The sequence below is a fragment of the Limulus polyphemus genome, unplaced genomic scaffold (assembly GCF_000517525.1).
Source record: "Limulus polyphemus unplaced genomic scaffold, Limulus_polyphemus-2.1.2 Scaffold1462, whole genome shotgun sequence".
NCBI classification, from domain to species: Eukaryota; Metazoa; Arthropoda; class Merostomata; order Xiphosura; family Limulidae; genus Limulus; species Limulus polyphemus.
Window position 1 is genome coordinate 22,193 of NW_013667072.1, and position 15,919 is coordinate 38,111.

General features: G+C 32.6%; 1 protein-coding gene across 1 annotated transcript in view; it reads left to right on the forward strand.

The window, feature by feature from the left end:
• The window catches only part of LOC106463695 (succinate--CoA ligase [GDP-forming] subunit beta, mitochondrial-like), a 37,012-nt gene extending 21,990 nt beyond the window's left edge, over positions 1-15,022 (forward strand). Inside the window, exons 6-11 of the mRNA XM_013923756.2 lie at positions 151-240; positions 5,309-5,405; positions 6,529-6,690; positions 8,356-8,498; positions 11,396-11,516; positions 12,530-15,022. Coding sequence (XP_013779210.2) covers positions 151-240; positions 5,309-5,405; positions 6,529-6,690; positions 8,356-8,498; positions 11,396-11,516; positions 12,530-12,642 — 726 coding nt within the window. The 3' untranslated portion in view covers positions 12,643-15,022. The remainder of the gene's footprint in view (positions 1-150; positions 241-5,308; positions 5,406-6,528; positions 6,691-8,355; positions 8,499-11,395; positions 11,517-12,529) is intronic.
• Positions 15,023-15,919: the final 897 nt, after the last annotated feature.

Below are 15,919 nucleotides of genomic sequence, written 5' to 3' on the forward strand. Positions count from 1 at the left end.
GTATAATATATATATATATATATATATATAAATGTGTGTTTTTATTCATGAATTATTTATTTGCAGTAGTTACTTTGATTTGAATTCCACTCTATTTTGCATGTTTAGAAAATGTATTTTCAGTTTTTAGAATTTTTATTCCATCTTTAGGAACCAGTTGATATCATAAATGGTCTGTCTGAAGAACAAGCAAAGAGACTTGCTGAAAATTTAGAGTTTAAAGAAGAACTAAGAGACCAGGTGTGTAAAACTACTAAACTACATTCAGAATAATTTTTGTCTGTTTGTTCCTAGCTAGTTGTTTCTCTTTGTGCAAAAAAAAAAATGTAATGTTACATCACAAAGCACTATAATGATTGTGTATTGTCAGTAAATTATTTACACAAACAAATATAATACTGAAAGATGGTAATTCTAAAAGAAATGTTTAAACCTCATAAAATATATTTAAGAACAAAAAATAGTGGAAAATTACTGTATTTTAAATTAATAAGAAAATGAGCAATTAGATAAATATAAATAAAATGTTTGTCTTTGTGACAATTAAACATATATAGAAGCTAGTTAAGGAAATTAAATTAATTTGCATTGAACCATGTGATGAAAGGAGCAAAAACAGAAAAGTTTTCCATAAGAAGAAAACTATCCAGTTATAAGGCTTAATAAAATCTGGTTATTACCATTTAAAAGAAGGTTAAATTGGTGGATAAAATATTGGAAGATCCTAGCTCCAAATTTATTTATTCCAGCTTTATTAGGACAATACCTTGAGGTAAATTCTAATTCTGATACAGTACATTGCCTCCGCTCACATAAATAGCTATTCTCATTCATTGCTGCCCTTTATATGCAAAAAAAATTTTATGCATGCCACAAGCCTTTTATCTCCCCTCAATGAAATTGACTGATTCCAATGCATCTCTCAAGCAAATCGTCATTGAATATGTATTTTACTTTAACTTCATTTTCCAGTCTTTATTTTTTACATCAAACACTTTTGTTTGATATATATTTCTACAATTAATTCTGAGGTTCATGTTACCACTTCGAGTTTCATACTTCTTACTAGCACTATTTCACAGGCTGCAGGTGGGGAAGACCCATCATTAGATTTATCTGTGATTAACTGCCATAAGATTGATCATTATATGGGTCATCCTCCTTCTCCTGACCTTGCCCCACTTCCTCCTGAGCAAGCAGAACCTGTTCCGGCCATTGAAGATTTTGATAGCCTCTTTCCACTATCAGATCTTGCCGTGTCTTTCTAGGCCCCACCTGCAGAATGTGCTAGGCCTAATACCGCATTTCTAGACATGATTTTTCAGGTATATGATGTTTTGTCCATTTCCCCAATTACCTATGATCCCCATACTTCATTGTTGGATGATAGTAATTCCTATCTGTATTTATTTTTCCTATCCTCCCTGGATATTAGGGTTAATGCTAAGCAATTTGCTACACAACTGGGGCTACGGATCAGTTTGCATTAGCTTACCATCAACCTGACTGTCCATTTCTTGACTTTCAGCAGTTGAGGTCGATTTTACTGGTGTGGGGGCTGTCCCTGATTTTCCTGTATGTTTCACCCATTCCCAGTTTCATGCCTTTGTCTTTCCCTTACTGCCCTGAGGGTTTTTCGAGGGAAAGCCTCTCCCTTATTATCTCCGTGTTGGCTCTCGCTTTACACCTGTGGTTTCTTTGTTGTGGGGTTCTTCTGGGTCAAGATGAGGCTTTGTCCCAGATTTGTTTGCCACCCCTTTATCTTGGGGATTTACATATGGCCCCTTTTCTTTGGTGGTATGTTTTTGATCAAGTACCTGAGACTGTGGAATCACATGTGGAGTCTGTGTGTCAACATTCTACCTCTTCCTCTTTGGTAGCACATTTGCCACAGTCAGAGCCAAGACAAGCCCCTATTTCTGCTTCCTGCCCTAGTTCTTCTCAGTCTTTACCTGTTCCTCCTTCCAGGTGTTTCTCATCTTGTTGTATTATTCAAGGTAGATGGGCACGTCACCAACAGTACTAGTGACTACCCAGTGGGTTTTGGTCCTGTGGGAGCTCGATTGTATGAATTTGTTCCCCTTCAGCAATCTTTCACCACAGATCCATGGATTCTTCAGGTTTTATCGGAGGGACTTGTCCTACAATTCCCCCTCCTTTGTCTCAGGTGCCCATTTTCTTCCCCCATGCCTCGGGATCCTACCACCAGCCAGTGTCTGTCAGATGTGGTACAAGACCTTCTGTCTCAACATGCCATCGAACCTGTTTGTTGTCCCCTAGAAAACTGGAGACTGGCAGACTGTAATAGATTTGTCCCACCTCAATCAATTTCTCCATCTGCCCCGTTTCACCATAGAGTCATTTCGAACCCTCAGGTGGGCTTTTTATCCCGGCTTATGGATCACTAAGATCAACGTCATAAATGCTTATTTGCATATCCCAATATCTCATCAGTCGCAATCCTATCTTTGGTTTATTCACCATGGGGTGGTTTATCAGTTTTGTACATTGCCCTTTGAGCTGACTTCAGCCCCATAAGATTTTTGTCAGGTGGTGAGAGCATTTGCTTGTCACTTACATGCTCTCGGGTTGCACTTTCCTCATTTTTCCTCATTATATGGACAACTAGCTACTGTTAGCTCATTCTGAACAGGAGTCCGCCCTTCACACTCAATAGCTGCTTCTGGAGGCAGCTCAAGTTGGAATAGTCATTCCTGCGACATACCCAATATCTTGTCCATTAGGGTGTTTTATTTTTTCATCACCCATCTCAGTCAGGCCCAACCTTCTCCTCTTCGACTTCATTCGATGGAGCTTTCAGTTCTCTATGCTATTACAGCTCGTGAGGTTCTGTTACTTTTGGGGATGTGGTCTTCCATAGCAGCCCTTGTCCCCTTAAGTCAGGCTCGTACGCGTGTTTTTCATGACCAGTGGGATCATTTGACCTCTCTTACTACTCTTCATCCTACTCTTGTCGATGATTTGCATTGGCTTCCTTCCATGGTGCACATTCCCACCTATTTATTCCTGGGAAGCCGTCCTCTATTCATGATCTTTCTCTTTCCACCCTCACCAATTGGGTTTGGCTTTTATTTCAAGTAGCTTATTCTTTTTTATCATCTTCCTCCCATTCTTTGTTCTGGGTGTCTTTTTGTCAAATTCAACACCTTACCTTTTTATTGGTGTCTCATCTTTGTCGTCCTTTGGAGGGAATTCTTCAATTAGGCAGGTAGACTATCCCTAATATGTTTGTCTCTTCACTATTTGCATAGGATTACTGTTTCTTCCTCTACGGGCTATCGTCTTCCACCTTTAGCCATTCTTAAAACTTCAGTGAGACTTTTACCGAGTATTTTTTTTTCAGGTGCCTTTTTTTTCTTTTTATTATTTCTCATTGTTTGGGTCCTGGATCAGGTATTCTTTAACCGATCAAATCCGCACTGTAAGACCATGTCGACTTGCATATTATATCTCTATGGCCACACAACTCACACTGCGGACATGGGCTGTTCCACAAGATCGCTTGTAGGTTTATCCTCCTGATGGAATGGGTAAGGAAGAAGGGGATAGCTGCCCATCCCTGCCATGTCTTGTACTGAATAAATCGGTATGGTCTAATTTTGAAAATATGGTTTTGTCATCACCAATTGTACTGTCTCAGGTGTTGTCATTCTTTCAGACTCTCCACCGTGTTCCCCCCCCCCCTTTTCTTTTAGTGGAGTTTGAGAGTCCTTACCACTTTCCAGTTCCAAGCCGCTGGGGTGGTGGATTGTGGAAGCATCCTCCTGAAATGAAATACAAATAAAATATAGAAATGATTATAAAACCATTCAGTTGAGAGTAGGGTGGTGGTGTTCTGCTGGTGTAGATGACATAATATCCTCCAATATGGAATAAATATAAATGTGAGTGAGCCATTAAAATTGCAGTTCACCCTTATGATTGGGATTCTTCATCCTACCCCCATGTGAATGTCAGTTTCCAGGATTTGGATTTAGAGTTGAACCAATCAACATAACTCCTCACACATGTATTACAAATGTCTATATTCCTCACTCAATTATACTCTTGTTACTCCATCTGTGTTGTGCATCACAGTGGAGGTACTTATTACAGTTCTTCCCCTTCTACTATCCCTTGATGATTATTATTCCGAGGATGTTACTGTGCTTGGGGCGGTTCCGGTCAATTTCAATTTTGAGCGAGCTGGTTTACATTACGCAGACATCTTTTCGATACCAGATGTCGTGTTCCCAGATTGATCTGTCAATTTCTTACATTAACATGTGCCCCATTCTTGATTCCCTCTGGTTTCATAAACTTGAGGTGAAAATGGTATTATTCTCTTTCCTACCCCCACCAGATGGCTGGTTTTTGGGTTGTAGTTGACTTACCAATGGTGTGATCCTCATTCTACACCTGTGTGGATGTCAGTTCCCAGCAGCACAGGTTTTTGGATGTAGGTGACTTGCTGTGTATAGTCCGTCGCACCCTAGCCACTCTACACCTAGGACACATCCTTTTACTTTTACCCACTTTTATATTTTATAGGATAGAATTTTATAAATATTGTATTGTTCGGATCACCATCCGACCGTAGTGCTCTCCCACTTTGTGGTGCTCCTCTGTTTTTCCAACCATATGTGCGACATCTTTCTATGATGGCAAAGAGTATACCTGGTTCAGAGTTGGTGCGGTTCCCCATATCAGATCTTAGATTCTGACTGTCTCATCTTTAGGTGTGTCCTTTGTATGCTTCTTTCTTTCTCTCATACCAGTCCCTCTACCTATTCAATGTGGGATTCTAACTATTTATGTGAGAAGAGGTAAGGTACTGTATTGGAAGTTATAATATTCCTATACTGAAAATGTATTTCTGATAGGTACTTCCCTCCTCTCACACTTTCCACCCTTCCTCCGAAATGAAAACTGGTGCTTCCATCTTCTGTCAAAACTTGAATTGAATAAAGTGAGTCACATGTGTCTTGAGAGTATGTTGCACTCTTATTGGTGGAGGTTGTCGCATAATGATTTGCATGAGACACACATTGGAATCAGTCAATTCCAAATAAGAGGAGATAAATGGCTTGTGGCATGTGTAAAAACTTTTTTAATATAGAGGGCAGCACTGAATGAGAATAACTTTTTGTGTGAGAGAAGGTACATAACTATCAGAAAAATATTTTCTTCAAAAAAATATGATCAACTCGGCAACCTCAGTAAGATAAATTGTTAGAAGTTAATTATATTTGATTCTGATTCAGAAAAGTACAGGTGTAAAAATCTGTGTTCATTTTTCTTCCATTAGGCTGCAAATCAAATAAAGAAAATTTATGAGCTGTTTCTCAAAGTTGATGCTACACAAGTAGAGATTAATCCCTTTGGGGAGACACCAGATGGCCGAGGTAGTGTTTTTGAATATTAATTCTTAACGTGAATGTTCCTGGTTTATCAGGTGTATGTAGAAGAACTTGTTCATTATCTAGAATCTTTTTTTCTCTATATTTTATATTTATTACAATTCTTAATGGGAAAAGAGCTTAATTTTAATATATAATAAATAAACTTAGTATTCCAAAAATTGTTTAATCTTGAAATCTAAGTTCAAGGGAGGTCCAGTTCAATGAACACTTTGATCAATGTGTGTTATTGGTTATATTAGTTTTGGAGAATTCCACCTCTCATCAGTAACCTTGAATACAAGGTAACCTAAGAGAGATAAGCTAGACATATATCGTGAAAAGTATCAAACATGTGAATGCACTTTATAGTCACTATGAGAAGAACCTATACACTGGATAGATGAAGTGAAGAAAAAGTGTCAATGGGCACTATTCAGTTCTTCACAATATATGGCCATTATGTAACCCAATAACACACATTGATCAAAGTGTAAATTGAACTGGACCTCCCTTAAACTTAGACTTCGAGATTAAACAATTTTTGGAACACTAAGTTTATTATATCTGCTATTGTGTGGCTATATAATGTGAAGAACTGAATGGTGGCCAATGACACTTTTTCTTCTCTTCACCTATCCAATGTATAGGTTTTTCTCATAGTGACTACAGAGCACATTCATACCAACAATATGTTTGAATTTTAATATATGTTATTCAGAGTTTTCATGTAATGCCCCAGTATTGTTAATTTCTAATGGTAATTGTAATTGTGCTATAGTAAGTTGCAACCATTAGTTGTAGATATTTAGATGCTTAAATTTCTGTGTTGATCCATGTTGGACTAAACTGTGCACTGAATTAGAAGTTAAATTTTTAATGAACAGTGTGTGAATAAACTGCTGGTAACATTAAAATAGTTGATATTTATGGTTTATTTTTTTCATAGACTGTTCCTTGCCAGAGAGATTTATCCCTCAAACATCCCATTGTCAAATGTTACTAAATCAAGAACTAATAAAATGTGATGAAATTACTCATGCCCAACAAAACATGCATACTTTTCAAAACTTTTGTACAAATTGGGAAGCACAATGAAAATCTTGATTCATTTCTCTTTTGTTTTTAGTGGTTTGTTTCGATGCCAAAATGAATTTTGATGACAATGCAATGTTTCGCCAGAAAGAAATCTTTGAACAGGAAGATTCGTCAGAGATTGATCCAAGGGAAGTTGAAGCCACTAAATATCACCTCAACTATATAGGAATGGATGGGAATATAGCCTGCTTAGGCAAGATGTTTTATAACTTTTTACTGTTATTCACATACAGTATCTATTCATTATTGAGGTGATGATAAAATGTAAAAAATGAATTGTAAACAGTCACTTGTGATATGCACCTTAGGTATTACTTGTCTGTAAAGAAGGGCTTTCCATTTGATAGATACCTTGAAGGCCAAAATATCTCTACATACACTTTAATAGTAGTTTGAACTGGAAAACTTATTTTTAAATGAATATTTTTTTTACCATAGTAACAACCTTCACTGAGATATAAGCATCATCATCATCGTTTTGAATTTTTCATTGCACCTTGGCAAAAAATGGCAATTTTTAAAATCACAGTATTTATCACTTTATCACCAAATTTGAAAATTTTAGAAAGTATTCCTAAGATATTAGTTCATAATACTCTCGCTCTGTGTATACAATATCTTTATAAGCATGTGCATACATATATGATACATGTTTCTTGTTTATTGTACTATATTAATTTTATTTAATCTAAAATTAGGAATTTGAGTGAATGCCAGTTTCTGTGTACGTTGAATTGCTTTCTATTTTTTTTTTGTAAAATATTGTGATTAAAACAAGCTATTTATTTAGATCAGAACTAAAAATTAAACAAGTAATTAACACACCTAACTTAATATTCCATTGTAACTAAGTGTATGCAAAGTCATAAAAACTTCCAATGATTACAGTGCACTGGTTTATCAGTTGGATACCCTAGCTGTTAATGATAAATTTGGTAAATATTTAAAATAAATGTCGTTTCTCTTTCACAAATGAAAATCATTGTGGCTTTATATGTTTATCCAGATCGTAAAATGCGGATTGAATTGTAGGGTTACGTTTTATTCTAAAGTGAATTTTAAGTAATATTCGGTAGTGTGCGACTTTATTAGAACAATTCAACAATTTTTATTTTATGAACTGTACACACAAAATAGTTGTTGATTTACTATAGAAATTAAATTATATTTATTTCTAAGTTAATCGTGAAGGGAACTATTACACAAATAGTACAAAAATAATGTCTTTAAGTTTCTTTAATATTAACATTTAGTGTGGCCACTTTTGGCATCAATAACAGGTTTGCATCTTTATGGCATATTTATATGTATTTTTTTCAGTCTTTGGTGTAATTTAATTCTTTTTTTTTAAGTTGTGTCCAGCGGATTTTTTTAGTTTTATTGGCAGTTTTGTCAAGCATAAATTCCAGCAAATTCCAGATTTGGTCTATGAGTCCTTTGTGGAGTGGAGACCATTCCATTATCTGAAGAGCTGTGGGGTGTTCTTGTGAATTTTAACACTATTGTAGCTCAGAAAACATTTATCAAAGAATATATATTTGGTAATATTTATCCTTTTCTATGAAAGAAAATAGAAACAATTTCCCAAATTTGTAACATAGAAAGAAATCAAGCAAAAATTAGTGATACAAATTTGAAGTTTGCTGGCAGTTGGTGGAGTAACGAATATTACTGAAAAGCAAGTTGGATTTTAAGTACTGAAAATAGTACCTACACCACAGCACAAGTCTTATAGTAGAGAGCTATATCAAATATTAATTAACAGTGATGTTTTGTGAATTAAAACATTGGTTCTCAGAAAGTTGTTTTTCACCTCTTGATGAAAAAGTTGGAGAAATCTGTGTGTTTATTTACATAGTTAATGGTGCTGGGCTTGCCATGGCTACTATGGATATCATTAAGTTATATGGAGGATCTCCAGCCAATTTTCTAGATGTGGGTGGAGGAGTCCAAGAAGATCAAGTATACCATGCATTTAGAATCCTCACACAAGATACCAGGGTAACAAAATTGAAATTATAAGTAATTAGAAACACTTTAATAACCTGACTTGGAAGTTTTAGTGTATCAGAATAAAGTATGTGAAATATATAATTAATAATGTACATAATGAATAAATCCACTACCACATAATCATTAATGTATCATTTATAAAGAAACTTCTTAACACCTCTTACCCTAGAAATTAAAATTATTTATTGCTCAGTTGAATCTTTCCCATGAAATTCTCAGATTTATTCAAAATGTTATAAACATTCTATGTATCACTGCTTGTCTCACTAAACAGTAGCTGTATTCTCTTTCATTCATATATAATAATTGTTTGTGGGGCACGACAAATCTGTTACAAAGCTATAAATTAAAAGCAGGGAATGTGATTTTCCTTTCTAATACATCTTACTTTGTTGTTGTTTTTTAAGGTGACTATATAGATATGTTAATGCTGTACAATTCAGCTTTGATTTATTTAATTTTACTAAAAAAAATTACAGCTTTTAACTACATAAAACTGGTTGTATAATCTCATTATTTTCTAACTTTCTCAGGTATAAATTTATTACTCGCAAATGGTTGGTAAAAGTTTGAATTTTGGGGGAGTTATTTATGCAACTGAAATTATAAATTTTGTTTTGGTGTGTTTGGTTGCTAGATTAATTCCAATAAAAACGAATCGGTGTTTCATTCAAGTAATTTTGTGTTCCAATTATTTGTTTTTAAATTATAAAATTGTGAGTTAAAAAATTCATGAAACTCGCTTTAACTTCTGTCTTTCATACAACATCAATCTTTTATCAAAGTTCAACTTTTCAGTAGAAAGCATGAATCACTGCTGATATATGATCCAGTGTGATATTTCTCATAAACCCAGTGTGATGTTTTGTTTTATGTTAATATTACAGTTGCTGTGGGCACAATGATCAAAGAAAACTTGACATTTTAAAAACTTCACTAATTCAAAATAAATAATATTTATAGTGTGTGTGTGTGATGTAATGGTTTAAAAAAAAAAATCCATTACCAGGATGACTACTTACATTAGAATAATTTTTGTGGTTGGTTTAATTTCTTTTGAATGGGGCAAGTGCTCATATCGTGAATGTGAAGTTTCCATGGTTTGCATTATCTTATTGCAAATTTGTTCTCCACACTTTGGGGCTGTGAGTATGTTATAAGAATGACAGTTAATTTGGACTATTATATTAAATAACCTAGGAGTTGATAATGGGTGCTGTTGAGTAGTCAAATGTGAAGGGAAATGTTTTTTGTCAATTTGCCTGCAAGTTAGTCCTCTTTTGTGAATTAACTCATGGTAGAAAATCTTCAATAATCATAACACCTTCTAGGCATGTCCAGGATATTAGACAATTGGAAACTGCACATAACTCGTATATTTGATATGTTTAACTATATGCTGTTTAAAGCAGCAACAGTAGGTTAATTTTATGACTTATTATATTTCATTATAATTATGTAAACGTTTTTAGTTGAAAGAAAGGATTTTTGGAAGCTTTTTTTAATAAAGGATAACATTTAATTAATATTAGATAGGTGAGAAGTTTCGACTAATATATCCTAGCCTTTAAATTAATCAAATTCCTTTTATATTAAATTATTGGATTACCTACTTCTTTCTCAGTAAAGCGCAAATCAACGCATTACTGGAAACAAAGATAACTAAAGAAAGCATTTTCTGTATTTAACTTTTTCTCCTTAGTTGTTATAGTTATTGAATATTATATTTTACACGAATAAGTATGTTATATTAAAACCATTTCAATTACACAAATCATCAAATTGTGACATCCACTGCCAATATAAAATAGTGGTAGGGAAGGCATTAATCGGAGCCACAGATTGATATTCCTTGGTGTTTTATGAGTAATTTGATGCAACCAAAAAAAATTATTATTTTTGGGAAGGGCATGTAAAATTCCTTTCTATTGCAAATATTCATACTCTCAAATCATAAAGTCATGTTCATATCAGGGATTTAAAATTTACAAGATGGGAATATCTCTTATATTTAATGGCATTGGAAAACAAAGAATATGGATTAACATGAGGTACCAGGACCATCCAGAAAAAGACCTGCAATAAGTTGTACCACAGCCATAGTAAGCAAAGTGCAATGTCTTGTAACAAATGAGAATCCAGATAAACAAAGGTCAATAACAAAAGCTCTCCACATGGCCTAGACATCAGTACACATACAGCCAAAAAGGTCCATATATATAAATAAGGGCAACAGGGTATGCTATCACAAAGGTAGATTTCCAGTCATAACTCCATTCAACCATTTCACACCTTGAACAGCTGGAGAATGAAATGTATATTTATGCTATTCCATATGAAAACATACTGGTCAAGTGACCAGATGAAGCAAAAATGAATTCTTCTGACAGGAGTGAAAAAAATGCTAGGTACTGTTGTCCTCATGCACTAAATTATTTTGGAAAGCAGTAGAGAGGAGTGGTTTGTTTTGGACATGACAACCTTAGTCTTTTGAAATGGAAACTATGCTGCAGGTCTATTGCCAAGATGCACAATTGTCAGACAGAGCATGATTAGAGGTGGCATCATAGACTGAAAAGTGTGGTAAAGCTCCAAAATCATTTTTAATATAATGTACTCAACCTTCTTTATAAGCGAGTAATAAAACTATCTTCGCTCCATTTAAGTGGAGTGAACATATTCTATGGAAAGATAAAAGATAAGACTTGATCTTTATATAAAAAATTTAAAAACATAGAATATTTTGTTAAATATTTGGAATGTGTGTGTGTGTGTATATTACGACTTTTATATTTCTTTAACTGAAAAGTTAGTCCAACATTTCCCAAATAATTTGTTATGATACTTATAATTTATATTATTAATAAAAAATCTTATCTTCACAGGTAAAATCCATATTAGTAAACATTTTTGGTGGGATAGTGAACTGTGCTACTATTGCCAATGGTATTACTAATGCCTGTAAAAGCATTGATGTACAAGTCCCTCTAGTGGTGAGATTAGAAGGTGAAAAAAATAGTTTATTCATTTAAAACTATCATTTGAAGTCTGTTTTTCATTATTTTAATTACAATGATGAGAAATTGTTTAAAGAATAGATTGTGTTATTGTTTTGTACAAGTATGTAGTTTTAAAATATATTTTATTTATCTTTATGAAAGTATTCAATATATATTTCACTGACTGACCAGAAGCAGATAGACAAATGAAGTAGCTACAGATGACTACCCAAACCATCTTTGACATATTGAACAGACATTTTTGAATGAATTATTTTCTAGTAATTGTTGTAAAACAATGTAGAAATGATTAACATGTGAATAAAGATTTTTAATGTAAATTATGTTATTTATTTCTCACATCAAACAAGTTCTTTTCCTGTAACTTGAGTTCAACAATCTTCATGTTGGAGACTAGCCAACATCCAACATGATGAATGAAATAAGCTCTTAACTTATTGTTGGTAGGATATAAACATTGTATATATATTATGTAAACAAATTAGCTGTGTTGATCAGTTTTCTGTATTAGGGTTTCTCAGCCTTTTGCACTTTAGTTATTTGGTATAATAGTAAATGCCCACATATGCATTTAATGACTGGCTAGTTTAGGACAGCCACATTTGTCCTGGTCCGTGGAGGCCCATAACTTCATGTCTTGTGGTACACCAGTTGAGAATCACTGCAGTAGATCATTTTAGTGAAATTACGTAGCCCGTTTTTATTAATTTACATTAAGCTTTTGTAGCTTCTTCTTAACAAATTATGTGTTTTCTTCGTTTTTTTTTTGACAGAAACTTTGGAAGAGAAGTAAATACTAACAGCTGATGTGACCGTGTTGCATAGTAATGATATATTCAAAAGTTATTGCTTTAAAAATAATGAGAAATTATTTTTAATGCTTATAAATTTCATTGTTGTAATTCATGAGATGAGATAAAGTCCATAACATTTTCTCAGATATTGTAAAAGACTTTGTATCAGATTCCAGATTGAAATAAATCTGTTTTATTTTCCCAGGTACCAATGTAAATGAAGCTAAAAAAATCCTCTCTGATAGTGGACTCAGAATTACGACAGCCAGTGATCTTGATGATGCAGCTAAAAAAGCTGTCGACAGCCTTCCCATATAGTTGTAGAGTATTTTTATTTCTAGAGTAAACATACGTTTTGATAAGATTATAACTTGCATCACAAAGGTATTCTATGTATTGTTTTAAATCATTTGTTATACAGTTTAAAACTAGTTTGAGTAAAGATTTGCAGTAGAAATTTGTGCATAATATAGTTAATTAGCAAAAGTTTAACTTTGTTTGAATCAAAGAAAATGTTTCCCAAAATTTTAACGAGTGGTTTGATCTCCTGGAATAATGTATTGGTTTAAAAGTTTCTCATCTTAATTAATGAAAAGATTCTTAAAGCCACGTAAGAGACTTAAGTTTCTTTTATGTTAGGGGAAAATGATTAGTTTTTCACTTAGAGTGGACCAACAGTGATCATTCTTTGGGTTTATTATTAATAATGCTGATTTAATGAATGGAACTTATTATTTTATCCAAATTACATAGTTACAGATTATTGTAAAAAGCTTTATAACTCAGAACATGAAAATAAAACTTGATGTATTGTTACAACTTAGAAGCTAAACCACAAAAAAATATATATAAAAAAAAATCATTGTGCCCATTAGTAAAATTCCACAAAATACTTGTAATTGAAATAGTGATATCTTATATGTATGATGTGGAAACAAATAATATAAACAGTTATGAATGAAAGAAAAGCTTCATCCAAGTGTGTGATCAATCTGAAAAAAGATATCATTTTTTGTGTAAGACTTTCTTTTTTACTTATATGAAACTAGAAGGTCAAAATGAATTGGTTCTTAAGTGTATTTTAAATCATTTTATCACAATATTTTTCTATATTTTACAAACAGTGATTGAAAGTCCTTTTTTTGGTAGGTTTAATTGGTGTATGTATGTGTAAGCTCTCTTATTGTACCTTAATGTTTTACATAAACTGAGTAATATTTGTAATATTTAAGGAAGATGACAGTTGAAGCTTAGCAGTTATTAAAATACCATTCTTGCATTGCAGTTGGAAGAAAATAAAAACAAGTTTAAAATACATTGAACAAAAGAATACAAGGTATACACAATATTACAATATATATATATATATATATATTTTATTATTATTTATACAGGTAGTGACTTATTGGCACTTCAAATATGGTGGGTGATACACCGTCAACAACTATTTTTCTCTAAAAAGTAGTGTGCAATATATATTAGAGTTTATTAATGCCATCCATTATACAAGAGCTGGAGGTATGTTGTTCATAAATAAAATAAAAATGTTAGGAGTTATGTATTAAAAACATTTACTTGTTCTGTTTTGATCAGGTAGTCTGAAAAGAAAGAGTGGCGTATTTTCATTTGTGCCTTAAATATTGGAGAATTAGTGCTTCGCAGTATTTTAATATTGAGTAGATAAGACTTATATAAAGTACTTAAAATACATAATTTTATTTATAGTTTCCTTTTCTAGTCATAAGTTAGACTTATTATTAAAGTCAATGAACATATAACTTGCCATGTAATTATTTAACATTAGCACATTTTTTGAGCATTTATAAAGTAAGTGAACTTATAGCTATATAGAAGGATTTATAATTTTGCTTTTCAAAAGTTGAGCATTCTTGAGAAGGTGACAATAAAAGCATTCTAAAGTTATATATAATAACTAGATGTACAGAAGAAACTAGGACTGGGTGTAGCTTAATAGTTAGCTTCTTAGATTCTAGACAGAGAGATCCAAGACTAGAGCTTCAATATGCCACTGTGGGGAATGTTATGACTGTAACAGTTAATCCTACTATTTAGTTAACAGTAATCATATGGAAGATAAATGTGTTTGATTGGTTGTCCTCCCCATAGTCATAAGTCTAAAATTAGGGATGACTATACCTGAATTTTAGGGGCTCTCACCTGGTTGTTTAACCCATGTGTCATATAATGTGCTTTTCAGGTTGTAAACACCAAATATAGAAAAATCATTTTCAGTTAATTTAGAGAGGAATAGGACTGAAATGAACTAGTTTTAGAAAAATATTGATATGCAACAGAAGGTACTTTTGTTTTTCTCTGCATTTAACATGTTTCCTTTTGAAGATAACTATTGTTATTGTTTCCAGGGTGTGAATTTATTATAACATTGGAATTAGTATGAATATCACAACATTCCAGACTTACTTTAGTTGTTGTTGTGTTTCACAAATTAATTTTTCTAGAATATACTGGAACATACTTTCAAACCCTTTATTGTTTTATTATTAGCAAACATTTAATAGCCTTTGTTTATGTGTATATATATATATATATATACACAGAAGTTTTTGATCTCCATGTTTTAAGTACTAGAATTGCACAAGATTATAGTGATAGCCCAAACTTCTGTATTATTTCATTGGCCTATAAAAAAAAAAGAAGAAAAAAAAAAGACTTTTGATACAAATAGCTACTCATGGTTAAGAAACAATTCTCATTATGTGTCGTAAGTCAAAAAGAAAAATGTGGCCAAAGTCCCAATAATTACCAGGTGACAATTAATGTAAAACTTGTTTAATTAAAATGTTTATTGCCCTCTGTAGCTGTCTTGAACAATAAAACAAATTTCTTAGTACCTTTAAAAAAATAATAAATACTTTGAAGTGTATTATTATATTTTTGGAATCTTGACAAATGTCACGAGCTTTTTCATAGATATTGAATTGGATGCTTGAGTTGTGAATAATGATTGTTCGTTTGAGTTACAAGTAATGATAGTTCTATATGATCATTCTACTGATTATAACTACTGAAACATAGTACAGTGGTGGCACAATCTGTAAAACAAGGAAAGCATCAGTTATTATTTATAATGTGTTGAACTTTAAAATGTCCCTACTGTTGTTTTATTAGGTATGAATTGGAGAAATGTGCCACTGATCCATAGTTTTTATTATGAAATTTCGGTACTCTTAAAATTTAATTCTCCTTGTTTTGTTCTATTATTGAATATTTGTTCTCACTTTGAATGGTAATTGAAATCCAGTATATGTATAGCAAGTTTCGAAAGTTTGATCTCTAATTGAAGAATTGTGTAAAATTTAAGTGCTCATTACAGTCTGTGGTATTTCTAGTTGAAATTTATGTAAAAACTTTTAAAAGATTCAAATTCTTGATGAATTCTAATTCTGTAATAAATGGTAACAAGCAAATGTATGAATGAAATTGTAGATGGTTGCATATTCTTTAGTTTTTTTATGTTTGTGTGAAGATCTCCTGTTATTGTGTTTTTTGAAGTAAAACATGTTCAAACATTATGGATGAACCACTTTATTTTTATGTTGCTTTCAAACTTCGT